Genomic DNA, 16551 nt, shown 5'->3' with positions numbered 1-16551 from the left:
AACTGTCTGTATGATGGTTTGAAGCACTAGCTCACCGCAGATCTGTGAAGGCTGAAGAAATCATTGATTGTATTGCCTTACAAAAAAAAAATCGAATAGAGCTTCAGATTGGATATAAATTATAAATAACTAATCTGAAATATGGAAGTTATAGAATGATCATTCTTGTAAGCTTAGTGGGGTAAGAGAATGTGAACACATTCTTACAATGTTAACTGGAAGATTACAAGTTTATGAAGTTGACTGAAGGCAGTGACTAATAGTGCCCATAAATCCGAGATAGTTGGGTTGATTCTCCTCTTTTTCTTTTTTCAGTACTGTTCATTAACACAGGCTAGCAAGAGGTCAATCTAATAAACAGAAGGTCAACACATGCACCATCGTGTATAGACGTTTGTCGAGCAATAAAGTCATAAAAAAATGTAACCCTGAGGGTGGGTGACTTGAAACAGGAGGAAAAATTATAGCAAACAAAGGTTTTTTTTATTCTCATTGAATCCACACAGTCGACCTCACAAAAATTGCTTCAGCCAATTCTATCTTTGTATAAGGAGATATAATAAAATTGTCACAATCTAATATCTCAATATTGGCTTTTAAAGTGAAAAGTCACGTACCACAGTGTGTTTCCAGACACAATGGGCTGGATTCTCCGCCCCGCCACATTTTTGCCCCGACCCGCCGGCGGGATTCTCCGTTACGCCGGCCAGTCAAAGGGGTTTCCCATTTTGTGGCAGCCCCAGGTCGTCGGGAAACCCCCGTCGCCGGCAAAACAGGAGAATCACGCCAGCGGAGAATCCCGCCTAATATTTATCTTATATTGTTATTAATTAGAACTTTTTCAGACTGGTAATGTTTAAACAGAATCTGTGAGGTTAACTTTAGTTGAGTTGAGAACTTACATAATAATTAGGTAAGTAACATTATACAATATATAATTCAGGGATGATACGGATCGTTCTTTTGAATGATGTCTACCATTAAAGTGTAAACGTTTTTGAATACTGCTTTCTTCATACTCCATTATGTCTAGGAAAAATATTTGTACAATTTATTTTCACAGCCTAGTGTTAGCATACCACATCGACCTCCAGAAGCATGAGGAGCACTACAGATTGAGTATCCTTTATCCAAAACCCTCAGGGCCACTTTCATTTTGAATTTCCGATCATTTTGTTTTTCGGATACCGCACATAAACTTACAATAGCCAAAGCCAAGGCAAGCTGTAGTCTAAAGTAAATAAAATGGCAAAAAAAGTAAGATGTATCACTGAATAATAACGACAGGGTACCTGAAAAAGTAGTTTTTTGACCTGTTCACCACAAAAATCACAAGATAAGCATGCAGACAAATAACTAGACTTCCCGCACTAAAGTTCGATGGGGTTCAAAAGAATACAGTTTTTGGATGTGTTCGGTGTTTGGATTATGGATGAAGGATACATGACCTGCACTAAAAAGTACTAAACTCTTGTCACCTTGGTTTTTTTTCTGGACAGATGGTAATGATTTCACATTTTAGTGATTAGCCTTTCAAGGGCTTCAGTTATATTCTTGCACTATGTAAAAGCTGAAACAATATTACAACATGCAAATGTATTCAGTTGATGTATGATTTTTTAAAAAATGTTCTTTGGGACCCTGCCTGAATTTGTCTTATGCCTTCAAATAGTCAACATTCGAAATATACAGAAGACATTTTTAAGAAGATAGGCATACTATTGAAAATAGGAACATAGGAAACCGCAGCAGGAGTACGTCATTCAGCCCGGCAAGCATGCTCCGCCATTTAAACAGATCATGGCTGATCATCTATCACACGTCATTTTTCCACACTATCCTCATATCCTTTGGTGTCATTAGTATCCAGAAATCTAACGATCTCTGTCATGAAGATGCTCAGCAACTGAGCTTCCACAGCCCTCTGAGGTAAAGAATTCCAAAGATTCTCCATTCTCTGAGTGAAGAAATTACCCTGATCTCAGTCTTAAGTGGCCTCTGTAGAATCACCAGCCAGAGGGAAACATTACATCAACATCAAACATGGCATGCCCTGTAAGGATTTTGTAGGTTTCAATGAGATCACCCCTCATTCTTCAGAACTCTAGAGAATGCAGACCCGGTTTCCTCAGTCTCTCCTCATAGGACAACCCACCATGCCAGGGATTATTTTGGTGAATCTCTGTTGCACTCCTCTATGGCAAATATATCATTCCTTAGATAAAGACACCAAACTGTACTCAATGGTCCAGATGTGGTCGCTTCATGGTTCTATACAGTTACAACATGACACCTTTTCTCCTATACACAAGTTCCCTTGCGATGAATACCAACATACCATTTGCCTCCATAAATACTTGCGGCACCTGCATACTAGCTTTTAGTGATTCATGAACAAGGGCACCCAGGTCCCTTTGTATATCAACATTTCCCAACCCCTCACCATTTAAGAAATACCCTGCTTTCTGTTTTTTTCTACCAAAGTGGATAGCTTCACACTTATTCACATTAAATTATACCTGCCATGTTCTTGCACATTCATTTGGCATGTCCAAATTTCCTTGATGCCTTCCTGCATCCTCCTCACAACTCACATTCCCACCCAGTTTGTATCAAGAAACTTATTATCTAAATGGTGAGAGATTGCAGAGCTCTGAGGTGCAGAGAGATCTTGGTGTCCTAGTGCATGAATCACATAAGACTAGTATGCAGGTACAGAAAGCAATTTGGAATGCTAATGGAATGTTTTCATTTATTGTGAGGCGGATTGATTGCAAAGGTCGGGAGGGTATGCTTCAGTTGTACAGGGCATTGGTGAGATCACATCTGCAGTATTGTGTACAGTATTGGTGTCCTTATTAAAGTTCTTATTGGAGGAAAGATGTCAATGTGTTAGAAGCAAAAGGCCATCCCCACGCCCCCATTACTTGCCTTCAAACAACCGCACAACCTCAATCAGACCATTGTTTGCAGCAAACTACCCAGCCTTCAGGAGAACAGCGACCACGACACCACACAACCATGCCACGGCAACCTCTGCAAGACGTGCCAGATCATCGACATGGGTACCACCGTTACACGTGAGAACACCACCCACAAAGTACATGGTACATACTCGTGTGACTCGGCCAACGTTGTCTACCTCATACGCTGCAGGAAAGGATGTCCCGAGGCGTGGTACATTGGTGAGACCATGCAGACGTTGCGACAATGGATGAACGGACTTCTCACGACAATCGCCGGGCAGGAATGTTCCCTTCTAGTCGGGGAACACTTCAGCAGTCAAGGGCATTCAGCCTCTGATCTCCGGGTAAGCATTCTCCAAGATGGCCTTCAGGACGCGCGACAATGCAGAATCGCCGACCAGAAACTGATAGCCAAGTTCCGCACAGTCTCAACCGGGACCTTGGATTCATGTCTCATTACATTCACCCCCCACCATCTGGTCTAGTCTTGCAAAATCCTACCAACTGTCCTGGCTTGAGACAATTCGCACCTCTTTAAACTGTGATTATCCCTCTCTCCGGTCGCATATTCTGGATCTGTAAACACTTAATTACCTGCAAAGACTCGCATTCAAAGTATCATCTTGCATCATTGAATTTGTCCATATATGTGTTTGTGGAACCCACTTCTTAATTCACCTGAGGAAGGAGCAGCGCTCTGAAAGCTAGTGATTTGAAACAAACCTGTTGGACTTTAACCTGGTGTTGTAACACTTCTTTTGTAAAAATAGGGGGTTTCTGATTTAAGACAGAGAGGAGAAATATTTTCTCTCCGAGGGTCATGAGTCTCTGGTACTATTTTTTCCAAAAGACCGTGGAAGAAGAGTCTTTGAATATTTTTAAGGCTGAGCTAGGTGCATTCTTGATTAACCAGGGGGAGACAGGTTATATGAAAGGCAATAATGTGGGGTTGAAACTACAATCAGATCAACCATGACCTCATTGAATGGCGGAGCACGCTCAAGGGGCTGAGTGGCCTCTCCTGCTCCTAATTCAGATATATCATCAGCAAATTTGGAAATATTATATTTGGTCCCCACATCCAAATCACTTTTATAGATTAGGAACAGTTATGGCCCAAGTCCTTGTAACAGGCTGCCATCCTGAGAAAGACCCATTTATTCCCACTCTCTATTTTCTGACTGTTAACCAATTCTCAATCCTAGCAGTATATTACACCCAATCTGATATGTTCTATTTTTGTTTACTAACCTGTGGGGGGGGGGGGGGGGGCATATCGAAAGCCTCCTGAAGTAATAAATAAATTATTTCAAAGGCTGCAAAAGAGTTCAAGCACTTTTGCACTTTTGTTCCTCAGTGCTGAGAGGGCACGGCAGCACAGTGTTTAGCACTGTTGCTTCACAGAGCCAGGTTCAATTCTGGCTTGGGTCACTGTCTGTGTGGAATCTGCCGTTCTCCCCATGTCTGCATGGGTTTCCTCTGGGTGTTCCGGTTTCCTCCTACACGTCCCGAAAGATGTGCTTGTTAGGTGAATTGGACATCCTGAATTCTCCCTCTGTGTACCCGAACAGGCGCCGAAATGTGGCGGCTTGGGGCTTTTCACAGTAACTTCATTGCAGTGCTAATGTAAGCCTACTTGTGACAATAATAAAGATTATTATTATTGAAAAAATAGTGGGCATGATTTTCTGGCTAGGCCACCACCGGGATCTTCCGGTCCCACAAAGAATCAATGGACTTTTGGCTGGGCCGCCACATCCCCCATGACGGGGCTTACCATGACAGGCCAGGAAAATCGGGGCCAACATCTTCATTCCAATATGATCATAGTTGCAATATTACATATTAGAGGCAAGGGAGGAAATTACTGGACCATGAGACAAGTCCTTGTATCCTCACTGGCTACAGGGGAGGTCCCAGAGGTTTGGAGAACACTTTTCTTTGTTTAAGAAGGGTAGCAGTTGCGGCAGCACGGTGGCCCAGTGGTTAGCACTGTTGCCTCACGGCGCCGAAGTCCCAGGTTCGATCCTGGCTCTGGGTCCCTGTCCGTGTGGAGTTTTCACATTCTCCCCGTGTGTGTGTGGGTTTTGTCCCCACAACCCAAAATGTGCAGGGTAGGTGGCTTGGCCACGCTAAATTGCCCCTTAATTGGGTACTCTAAATTTATTTTTTAAAAAGAAGGGTAAGGAATCCAGGTAATTACAGGCCGGTGAGCCATATTTCAATGGTAGGGAAATTACTGGAGAGGATTCTTCGAGACCGGATTTACTTGGAAATAAGTGGACATATTACCGAGAGGCAACATGTTTTTGTGAAGGGGAGGTCATGTCTTACTAACTTGATCGAGTTTTTCAAGGAAGTGACGAAGATGATTGATGAGGCTAGGGCAGGAGATGTTGTCTATATGGACTTCAGTAAGGCCTTGACAAGGTCCCTCATGGCAGACTAGTACAGAAGGTAAAGTCGAATGGGATCAGAGGTGAGCTGGCAAAATAGATCAGAACTGGCTCACTCATGGAAGACAGAGGGTAGCAGTGGAAGGATGCGTTTCTGAATGAACAGCTGTGACTTGTGGCGTTCCTCAGGGATCAGTGAGGGAACCTTGCTGTTTGTAATACAGGGGCCCAGGTTCAATTCCCGGTTTGGGTCACTGTCTGTGCGGAGACTGCACGTTCTCCCTGTGCCTGCGTTGGTTTCCTCCAGGTGCTCCGGTTTGCTCCCACAAGTCTGGAAAGTCGTGCTGTTAGGTAATTTGGATATTCTGAATTCTCCGTCAGTGTACCCGAACAGGCGCCGGACTATGGCGACTAGGGGATTTTCACAGTAATTTCATTGCAGTGTTAATGTAAGCCTACTTGTGACAATAATAAAGATTATTATTATAAATGATTTGGAGGAAAATATAACTGGTTTGATTAGTAAGTTTGCGGACGACACAAAGGTTGGTGGAATTGCGGATAGCGATGAGGACTGTGAGAGGATACAGCAGGATATAGATCAGTTGGAGACTTGGGTGGAGAGATGGCAGATGGAGTTTAATCCGGACAAATGTGTGGTAATGCGTTTGGAGGGTCTAATACAGATGGGAAATATACAGTAAATGGCGGAACCCTTAAGAATATTGATCGAAAGAGTGATCTGGGTATACAAGTACACAGGATACAGAAAGTGGCAACGCAGACGGAGAAAGTAGTCAAGAAGGCATATGGCATGCTCACCTTCATCGGTTAGGGCATTAGGGTTAGGGTTAAAAATTGGCAAGTCATGTTGCAGCTTTATAGAACCTTAGTTAGGTCGCACTTGGAATATAGTGTTCAATTCTGGTTGCCACACTACCATAAGGGTGTGCAGGCTTTGGAATGGGTTCAGAAAGGATTTACCAGGTGTTGCCTGGTATGGAGGGTATTAGCTTTGAGGAGAGGTTGGAGAAGCTTGGTTTGTTCTCACTGGAACGACGGATGTTGAGGGGCGACCTGATAGAGGTCGACAAGATTAGGAGGGACATGGACAGAGTGGATGGTTGGAAGCTTTTTCCCGGGGTGGAAGAGTCAATTACTAGGGGCCATAGGTTTAACGTGCGAGGGGTAAGGTTTAAAGGAGATGTACGAGGCAAATGTTTTACACAGAGCGTGCTGGGAGCCTGGAACTCACTGCCGGAGGAGTTAGTGAAAGTAGATACGATAGTGACTTTTTAAGGGGTGTCTTGACAAATACATGAATAGGATATGGTCCCTGGAAGAGTAGGAGGTTTTAGTTCAGATGGGCAGCATGGGCAGTGCAGGCTTGGAGGGCCGAAGGGCCTGTTCCTGTGCTGTACTTTTCTTTCTTCCTTGTTCTTTGTTCTTTGATTATATTAAGTATCTGTTTCAAATTTAAAAGGTCATGAATCTACAATATTTATCATTAAAACTTCAAATGTGTAACCTGAGTAAATTAGGTTTTGAGGGAATATTACTTTTTCTGATTTATTGGACTTTATTAAATGTTTAAATTAAGCACCTATGTGTATTTTGTCCATTCTCAATCTGTGAAAAAAATGTAAGGATTTTATGTAGAAAATAATGATGCATAAGAATGATTATCGGCAAGCACTAAAGTGTCAGTATTCACCGAAGAGAAAGAATTGGTGAATGTTGAGTCTGGAGAAGGGTATGTAGGTAGCCTGGGTCACATTGAAATACAAAAAGAAGAGGTGTTGGGCGTCTTGAAAAATATTAAGGTAGATAGGTCCCCAGGGCCTGATGGGATCTACCCCAGAATACTGAAGGAGGCAAGAGAGGAAATTGCTGAGGCCTTGACAGAAATCTTTAGATCCTCACTGTCTTCAGGTGATGTCACAGAGTCCTGGAGAATAGCCAGTGCTGTTCCTTTGTTTAAGAAGGGTGGCAAGGATAATCCAGGGAACTACAGGCCGGTGAACCTTACGTCAATGGGAGTGAAATTACTGGAGAGAATTCTTCGTGACAGGATCTACTCCCATTTGGAAGCAAGTGGGCGTATTAGCGAGAGGCAGCATGGTTTGGTGAAGAGGAGGTTGTGTCTCACTAACTTGATAGAGTTTTTCGAGGAGGTCACAAAGATGATTGCTGCAGGTAGGGCAGTGGATGTTGTCTATATGGACTTTAGTAAGGCCTTTGACAAGGTCCTTCATGGCAGACTGGTACAAAAGCTGAAGTCACATGGGATCAGAGGTGAACTGGCAAGGTGGATACAGAACTGGCTAGGTCATAGAAGGTAGAGGGTGGCAATGGAATGGTGCTTTTCTGATTGGAGGGCTGTGACTAGTGGTGTTCTGCAGGGATCAGTGCTGGGAACTTTGCTGTTCGTAGGATATATAAATGATTTGGAGGAAAATGTAACTGGTCTGATTCGTAAGTTTGCGGATGACACAAAGGTTGGTGGAATTGCGGATAGCGATGAGGACTGTCAGAGGATACAGCAGGATTTAGATTGTTTGGAGACTTGGGAGGAGAGATGGCAGATGGAGTTTAATCCGGACAAATGTGAGGTAATGCATTTTGGAAGGCCTAATACAGGAAGGGAATATACAGTGAATGGTAGACCCTTCAAGAGTATTGACAGTCAGAGAGATCTAGGTGTACAGGTCCACAGGTCACTGTAAGTGGCAACACAGGTGGAGAAGGTAGTCAAGAAGGCATACACCACCTCGTTCATATGGGGAGGGAAGGTGGCCAGAATTAAGGAGGTGCTACTACAGAGAGGAAGGCAGGCAGGTGGTTTGGGTCTTCCAAATCTGATGTATTATTACTGGGCGGCGAATGCAGAGAAGATACGGAGCTAGGTCGAGGAGTTGAGTCCCAATGGGTCAGAATGGAGGAGAATTTGAGTAGGCAGTCGGGATTGAAGGCACTAGCGACAGCGCCGCTCCCGATGGCCCCGGGGAGATAATCAGGAAGTCCGGTAGTAATAGCTTTGTTGAGAATTTGGAGGCAGTTTCAACAGCACTTCGGGTTGGGGGCCTGGTCAAGGCAAATGCTGATTCGGGGGAACCATAGATTTGAGCCAGGGAAATGGAATGGAAATTTTTGGAGATGGGAGGAGAAAGGAATTAGGACACTAAAAGATTTATTTCTTGAAGAAGCTGGGAGCGAAGTATGGGCTGGAGCAGGGGAAAATATTTAGATACATGCAGGTTCGAGACTTTGTCAGAAAGGAGATACAGAGCTTCCCAGTAGAGCCGGCTTCCACATTGCTGGAGGAGGTGCTGACGACAGGGGGACTGGAGAAGAGGGTAGTATCGGTGGTTTACGGGGCTATTTTGGAGGAGGAGAAGGTTCCGCTAGAAGGGATAAAAGCAAAGTGGAAGGAAGAGTTGGGAGAGGGTATGGAGGAGGGGTTCTGGTGTGAGGTGCTCCAGAGGGTGAATGCCTCTACCTCGTGTGCGAGATTGGGGCTGATACAGCTCAAGGTGGTGTATAGAGCGCATCTTACAAGGGCGTGGATGAGCCTGCTCTTTGAGGGGGTAGAAGATATGTGTGAACGTTGCGTGGGGGGATCTGCACACCACGTTCATATGCTTTGGTCCCATCCAAAGCTGGAGGATTACTGGAAGGAGGTGTTTGGGGTACTCTCTAAAGTGGTGCACGTGAAACTGGACCCAGGCCCTCGGGTGGCCATATTCGGGGTGTCAGACCAGCCGGGATTGGAAATGGGCGCGAAGGCAGATGTTGTAGCCTTCGCCTCGTTGATCGCCCGAAGGCGGATCCTGCTAGGGTGGAACTCAACCTCTCCACCCTGTGCCCTGGCGTGGCGGGAGAACCTGCTGGAATTCTTAACGCTTGAAAAGATCAAATTTGAACTGAGGGGAAGGATGGAGGGGTTCTACAACTCATGAGCATTATTCATTATACACTTTTGAGAATTGGATCACATCGAACATTAGGGGTTTGGGAGCTGGGAGGGTTGGGGGAGGGGGACTGTCTGTGTTAATGGTGACTGTGGGTAATTCCTGATTCATTTTTGTCATTTGTTTATGTTAACATGCGAGCTAATGTCTGGGGTTTGGTGGGAGGATGGGATTGTTGTTATTGATATGGGAATTGACATTACATTCGTTACTGATTATTGTTTATTGTTGGGTGTAAATTTGGAGAAAATGTGAAAAAGATGGACAATACAAAATATTTTAAAAACAAAAAGAAGGCATACGGCATGCTTGCCTTCATTGGCCGGGGCATTGAGTATAAAAATTGGCAAGTCATGTTGCAGCTGTATAGAACCTTAGTTCAGCCACACTTGGAGTATAGTGTTCAATTCTGGTCACCACACTACCAGAAGGATGTGGGGGCTTTGGAGAGGGTGCAGAAGAGATTTACCAAGATGTTTCCTGGTATGGAGGGCATTAGCTATGAGGAGAGGTTGAATAAACTCGCCTTGTTCTCATTGGAACGACGGAGGTTGAGGGGCGACCTGATAGAGGTCTACAAAATTATGAGGGGCATAGACAGAGTGGATAGTCAGAGGCTTTTTCCCAGGGTAGAGAGGTCAGTTACTAGGGGGCATAGGTTTAAGGTGCGAGGGGTAAGGTTTAGAGGAGATGTACGAGGCAAGTTTTTTACACAGAGGGTAGTGGGTGCCTGGAACTCGCTGCCGGAGAAGGTGTTGGAAGCAGGGACAATACAGACGTTTAAGGGGCATCTTGACAAATACATGAATAGGATGGGAATAGAGGGATACGGACCCCGGAAGTGTCGAACATTTTAGTTTAGACGGGCGGCATGGAGGGCCGAAGGGCCTGTTCCTGTGCTGTTCGTTTCTTTGTTCTTTGTTTATCTGAATTTTAGATGATTAAAAAATCACAAAAGTTTAACTCAAGCACTTGAGGTCATTTGAATCTTCAGACTAGATCGCCTTGAAATCACTCCTGGAAATTTTTTGATTTTAAAATGGAAACAATAGATTTTTAAAACAATTTTATGTGACGGCTTCATTCGGTTTTGCATTGGCAATAATCTTCAAGTCCAGATGCCAACTCTTGTGTGCTCTCTGTTCTTGATACATGATAATTACTCAGAATGAAGAATTAATGATTTTAACATCATTGCCTTAAACTGATGGGTTGATCATGTGCTGTTGATTATAGAGATATTTTATGGTCAGTGCATATATGTTGATCCAAAGCATCAGTGATCCTAAACTAACAGGCTTTTGTATGTTTATGTACTGCTTCATGCATTGTGACCTTCAAACATAATTTAAAGTCTAGTATTTTTTTTCTCTTGCAGCTTAGTTAGTCAAAAGATATTTCCTTTTCATTATTGTTACTGAATATTATTCTAATTTAATGTGTAATTAACTCATTGGCTAATATTTTTTTGTGATACACTTTCTTGTCATCGAGATTTATGTATGTTTGACTTGTTACTCAATCTTTTCTTTTGCTTCTGAAATTAAATTTCTATGTATTTTTGAAATTACTTTCTTGCTTATCTTCTGCTGGGGTCTCATGGGCTACACATCATTTGCAGCCAAAAGGCAAGCAGAGTATTTAGACATTTGCAAATACCACTCTTGAGCTGGCCACCAAACAGTGTGTGGAAATGTCCCAGGGATATTTCTTCTGATTTCCCCTATTCCCTGCCTTTCTCATTCTTGGGTGGGAATTGCACAACCTTCATTTTCCATTCTTCACATAAATGAGGCTGAGATCAGGAGCTCAGTGGATTGAGGATTCAAGTTGTAATTGAGCCACTACACTGTGCTTTATATTGATACTCCAAAGCATTACATGACCACACCACCTTGATTCACAGACTGTCATCTTGGTATTGCTTAAATCTCTACAAATGTATTGCCTGCATCCTCGTAGTTAACTTCACTGAATTAACGTTGCTGCGATCTTTGGCACTTCTTTTGTACCAAGGATTGTGTAATTGTCATGCGCAACATTGAAATCTCCTTTAAATATCATATGCTTGCCAACTTTAAACTACATCTTTCCTGTCCTTCCTTTCTTGATGTGACATGCACATTTCTTTTCATAATTACCAGTGACATGTGGTCTGTTTTTGGTTCAATAAACTATTGGATAAACCCAGAAGATTAGTGAGCTGATCATGCAAACGGAATAACTTGAAAAACTTGCTTTGATTTTTCAAGCACTGAGTCCCTGACATGTACATCCTGTATCACACCTGTTAGCAATAGACAAAATCACTTGCTGCTACTAAGTGACAGTTGTGCTGCATTTTGCCAAGCCAGTCCTTGGGTGTTAGTAGTTAGTCCAGCTCCTATTCACAAGAACTGACCCACATCACACAGCTTTGGCCTAGCTTTATGTCCTTAATTGATAGTGCAGCATGCTTTGTCACTAAGCAAACCTGGCATGTCAATCACCATTGCAGCTTACAGATAGTTGACCTTCAGCCTGGAAACTGTATTTTACATCAAACAAGTGAGTGAGAGAGGCATTTAAGTATCCATAATAGTTAATATAAGGATGAAGATTGTTCATATGAATCTGAATGTTGCCAGTCAGGTGCCAGGCTGTATGACAGCTGGTCATCCCTTATAGGAGTGCGACTGTTCAGTTGTTAAAATCAGTGTTGTTGCAGTCTGACAGTTAAATGGTTGAAGAATGCAGTGGCATCAACTTAAATAAGTTGTCCTTTTTTATTTCAAAATCCATGCACATACACTAAATGTGAGACCCTTGTGAGCACTGGTATATGGAGGCTGATATTTCATGCCAGTTCCCAACCCTAGCAGCCTACAGTGCCTCGCCTGCATGCATCTTTTTCAGACAGAAAAATCAGCACTCACTTATTACCACTGGATGTAGCACTCATCTACCTTCTGATCTCAGCTATACCTTTAAGTTTTATGAAATAGCAGTTCCTTTTAAAATCAAGATTTATTTTATTATTTTATTGTTGCTGTCTCAATTGAATGAATACACATTCAGAATGGCCAGGAACATTCTGTGCTCTAGAAATAATGCACAGACTGACGTTTTAAAGAATTTCAGTTGAAACATAATAAATGCACAACTATGTTGCCTGTAAATGTTATGCTTGCATCAGGATTATGCTTGGATCAGGATTTCTGTAAACCACAGATAAAAGTAGTCAATTTGCTAATCTTTGTGCTACAGCCCATTTAATCATTCATTTGGTAATTCGCTATAAACAAAACAGAAAACAGTTAACAAAATCTTTTGTTTTACACAAAAGTAATTAGACTTTGAGAATATGCTTCTGTCTCTAGATGAAACTTGGCTGTGGATTGGCCAAATTTCATGTGCAGAGCATTAAAAGCAGATAATTACAGGACATTTTATGCTTGGATCTGGATTTTGTAATTCACAGTTATTCTTGGATCAAGAATCCAACACAATGTCGGTGAATGGGAAGTAGTTTGTCATATTGGAATCCTGTGCTTGGTGTGCAGCTCTGCTTCCGTGAGGTATTTGGAATCAACCATAAAACAATTCCTTCACACAAAAGGCTCCAATATCAAATGACCAGTATGGTCTTGTGAGACTGGCAGGCTGAAATGTGTGAACCTCGACAATCTTTTTCCACAACTCTGGCTCCATATTCCCCCGCAGAATTTCAGCTCCAAGATCTCTACAGGGCAAATTTAGTAATAAACAATGACACCATTCATGAAGTATGTTATTGCCGTTTGGAATAGCTTGTACTGTGTTTAGTAAATCGACAAGAAGCTTCTCCATTTTGAATATCCTGAATTGACTTGATGGTTTTTCCATCTTTCAAGGCCGTTTCAGTTTCTGGGTCTTAATTGTCCCACTGTACATTAGCTTTTGGACCTTCACATCATTAATATTAAAATGATCTCAGTACTAACGTGGTTTCAGCATACAATTATTTTTGGTGAGGATAATGTATGTTTCTAGATTTGTTGTCTTGCTTTCGACAAGCTATAATTAGGGGTCCTTTCGCTGCTAGTTTGCCAAACCTTGCCAATCTTTTAATATTGGACTTCATAGATGGGTTGTTTCCCCATATTTAGAACAATATCTATATCTGCCATTGCCACTCAAACGGTGTCCATTAACTCTATTTGTTTTTCATCCATTTCTAGGTACAGAACGACATGAGCTAACTTCTTGGAAGAGTTTTAATTCTATTTTCAACTACTTTACTCAAGCTTTAGAGGTACAGAACGCCGAAGCAAAATCTAAGTCAACGGTGACAACAAGAAGCTCATATCGAAAGAAAAGTGAAGAATTATGAAGCAAAAATGCCATTTCCTGCTCTCTTTTTTTGCGCTGGCAGTCCCTCGGTCCCTCATTAGATTGTTTTCTTCGTGGAGCAAAGGGTCACGGTGTATACATCTAAATAGCATTTTGCATTATTTCTAGATGAGCGCAACTGTCAAAGCAATATGGGTTTGCCGGTTTTGTTTCCTGTGGTCCCGAGCTCAGATTTGGTGCCACCGATCGGTGCACAGATCAAGACTGACAGCAGTTCTGCACAGTGCAGCACAGAGCGGCTCTAATTGCCCTGACACAGCCCTGCGCTGAGCTAATGCCATGGGGCTATTGGCTTCCCCCACGTCCTAAAGCCTGCCAACTATTCTTCATTAAAGAGACAGCCTCTCTTTTGTCGGCCTGTGTACAGCAGCTTTTAAAATAGCCGAGAATCACAGCCACTCAACATTTTCCTTTCACGTACTCAAGCCTTGTCATAATTTTCAAGGGACTTCAAATACATTTAAGTCGCTAAAGATGACAGTTGTTTTTGATGATGCCAGCTGTCACTTTTTGTAGCTGTTTAAAGATAGCTTTGTATTATTGAAACTATGTGTTTGTGTTACAAAATAAGCCAACAGTACTTCTTAAAGCTGGAGAATGTTTAAAGAAACGTTGAGTGAATTTGATTCATTGTAAATGTGTCTGTTGGCCAACATAAACTGAAGCTATCTTTTTTTTTTAAGGCATTAATTAAATTTCTAAATCATGAGGTATGTACCCATTATGTGATGATCACTGTTTATACATAAATATATCCTCATAAATGACTTACTGAGTTTTTAAATCTACATTGCAAACTGGACAGTGTAAACAATGGGGCCACCATGGCATTTTTTTCTCGGAGTATTCAAAAACATAAAACAAGTAGTTGAAAGATCCCTGTAACAATTTCCATTTTACATTTGTTGGAACTTTTGCATTTTCTTGCTTTTAGCTAGTTGCTGAGCAATTTATTTTAAAGATAGACTTTTAAACACTTTATTGGAATATGTATATTAGTTCCTTGAGCTCATACATGCTTTGCAATTCTTGTTTTAAATGATTCTTCATTGTCCATTTTAAATCATTTCAGCTTTTGTAACATAATTAAAATGGGACTTTAATAACTTAAACATTACAGTTAATGTGACATTGCATTGTAAGGAAGCACTGCTCCAAGTTGCAACAAAAAACAGAATAAATTGCATGTTATTACGTTTCAATCCTGCCAATTTACCTGGAAGTTCATTTTTCAGTTTTAGTTTGCTCGTTATTGCTCGAGAGATGTGATTCATTGGCTATAGCGTAGCTTTGGGATTCTGCTAAAATCTAGGGCACACAAATGGTAAAATTTGAGTAATGTAAAGTATGTTTTAAAACATGCATTGAAAAATCCTTGGAGTAATCACTCATTACCTTGTTTAATCATTTGGAAATTGGGACATTGTCAAGCTTTAGAACATGATCTAATACAAAACAGAGAGTAGATTATTTAAAATATTCGAATTCCTGTTATTGCATAGACATAAGTCGGAAGGACAGCACTAAAATGCTAGGTGAGAATTAAAATACGTGCCTTTGATTAAATATTTAGCAATACGAAGTTTGAGAAATATGAATTTGCACAAAGAAGCGTACAAAGTGATTAATTCATGTGATTTGTTCGAGTTTATAATGCTGCCGGTGCTCTGAATAGCTGGAAAGCCCCATTAGGGTATGTGAATAGGCAAAAGGACCCAGGGGAAGCCAATGGTAGCTCTTTTGGCACATGCGCACCTCACTCCCACAGAAGCAGGACAGGAGGTTTGCAGCTGGAGCTTTGATTGGAGTTTAAAGTCATTTGACATTTCCAGCACTTTCTGCAAAATGACACTGGTCCCTGCAGAATGTGTGCCGTATCCCTGCATTCTTTAGATGTGCAAAGAATTTAAGTGTGAAAATTGTAAAATGAACTGAACTAACCCCAAAATCCAGCATTTTAATTGATGGTGTTGACTCATCAGTTAATCTCTAGACATGTTAAAATTGGTTGGCATTGTTTTTACAGTTATGTATTAGTCAAGGAACTGCAGGAATGGACACTGAAATATTTGTAGATTTTAAAGGATTTTCATTTTAACCATTTGGTAGGAAGTAAAATCAAATTTGGAACCCGTAAAATACTCTTCAGCTAATTACTTTGTGAGACTTATTTTTTTGAAGCAATGCACGATGTGGTTTAAGGAATCTGCTGCGTTGACGGGTCCCTTTTATGTTGAGCACTAAACGTCGTGCATATATTTGTAATCGGAAATGTAATTAGTCAGATTTTGAAATATTACAGGCTTACTTTTGAAAACTATCATAAAGGAAAGAAATGAGCTCGACTCGATGACGGCTGAGAATGACTGACAGCACTAAGTGAATAGGAGCTTCCCAAGCAATTGTGAACCAGGGCAGTGGGGGAAATGTAAAGGAGAGGAAAATGAATTTTCAAACCAAAAAGCTTTAAAGCGGAGCCGTGATTTTTATTTGTGATAGTTTTGAAATCCATCTGATGAAACTGAACGGCTGAAATGAAAAGTTGTGTTCTGCAGTGCATAAATCAGGCTCTCTCCTTTTATCAAGCGGTATCGATGACCCTGATTTTAAATCGTTTTACTTTCCAATGACAATGTTTAAACAAGCCGAACCGAAATAAAGGTTTATTCTCCCTTTAGTTTCAGTGTCTTTGTTGTCAGTGGTGTTCATGTATTAAAAACTTTCAATCAGAACTGGAGTAATTTGTTGATGTCGGGCTTGACTCGATCCTTGAATAGAACAATCATGGTAGCTCGCAAGGCACCATGTGAAATACAATAATGGCAGATTCATGTGGTTAGTATGGCA

General features: G+C 41.6%; 1 protein-coding gene across 12 annotated transcripts in view; it reads left to right on the top strand.

The window, feature by feature from the left end:
- arb2a (ARB2 cotranscriptional regulator A) overlaps positions 1–16381 on the top strand; it is a 1003719-nt gene extending 987338 nt beyond the window's left edge. For all 12 annotated transcript variants that reach the window (XM_072516284.1, XM_072516280.1, XM_072516278.1 and 9 more), the window contains one exon: positions 13533–16381. In XM_072516284.1, coding sequence (XP_072372385.1) covers positions 13533–13684 — 152 coding nt within the window. In that variant the 3' untranslated portion in view covers positions 13685–16381. The remainder of the gene's footprint in view (positions 1–13532) is intronic.
- Positions 16382–16551: the final 170 nt, after the last annotated feature.

Source organism: Scyliorhinus torazame, chromosome 9 (assembly GCF_047496885.1).
Source record: "Scyliorhinus torazame isolate Kashiwa2021f chromosome 9, sScyTor2.1, whole genome shotgun sequence".
Lineage (NCBI taxonomy): Eukaryota > Metazoa > Chordata > Chondrichthyes > Carcharhiniformes > Scyliorhinidae > Scyliorhinus > Scyliorhinus torazame.
Note: the sequence above shows the minus strand (reverse complement) of the source record. Positions and strands in the feature narration are given on the sequence as shown.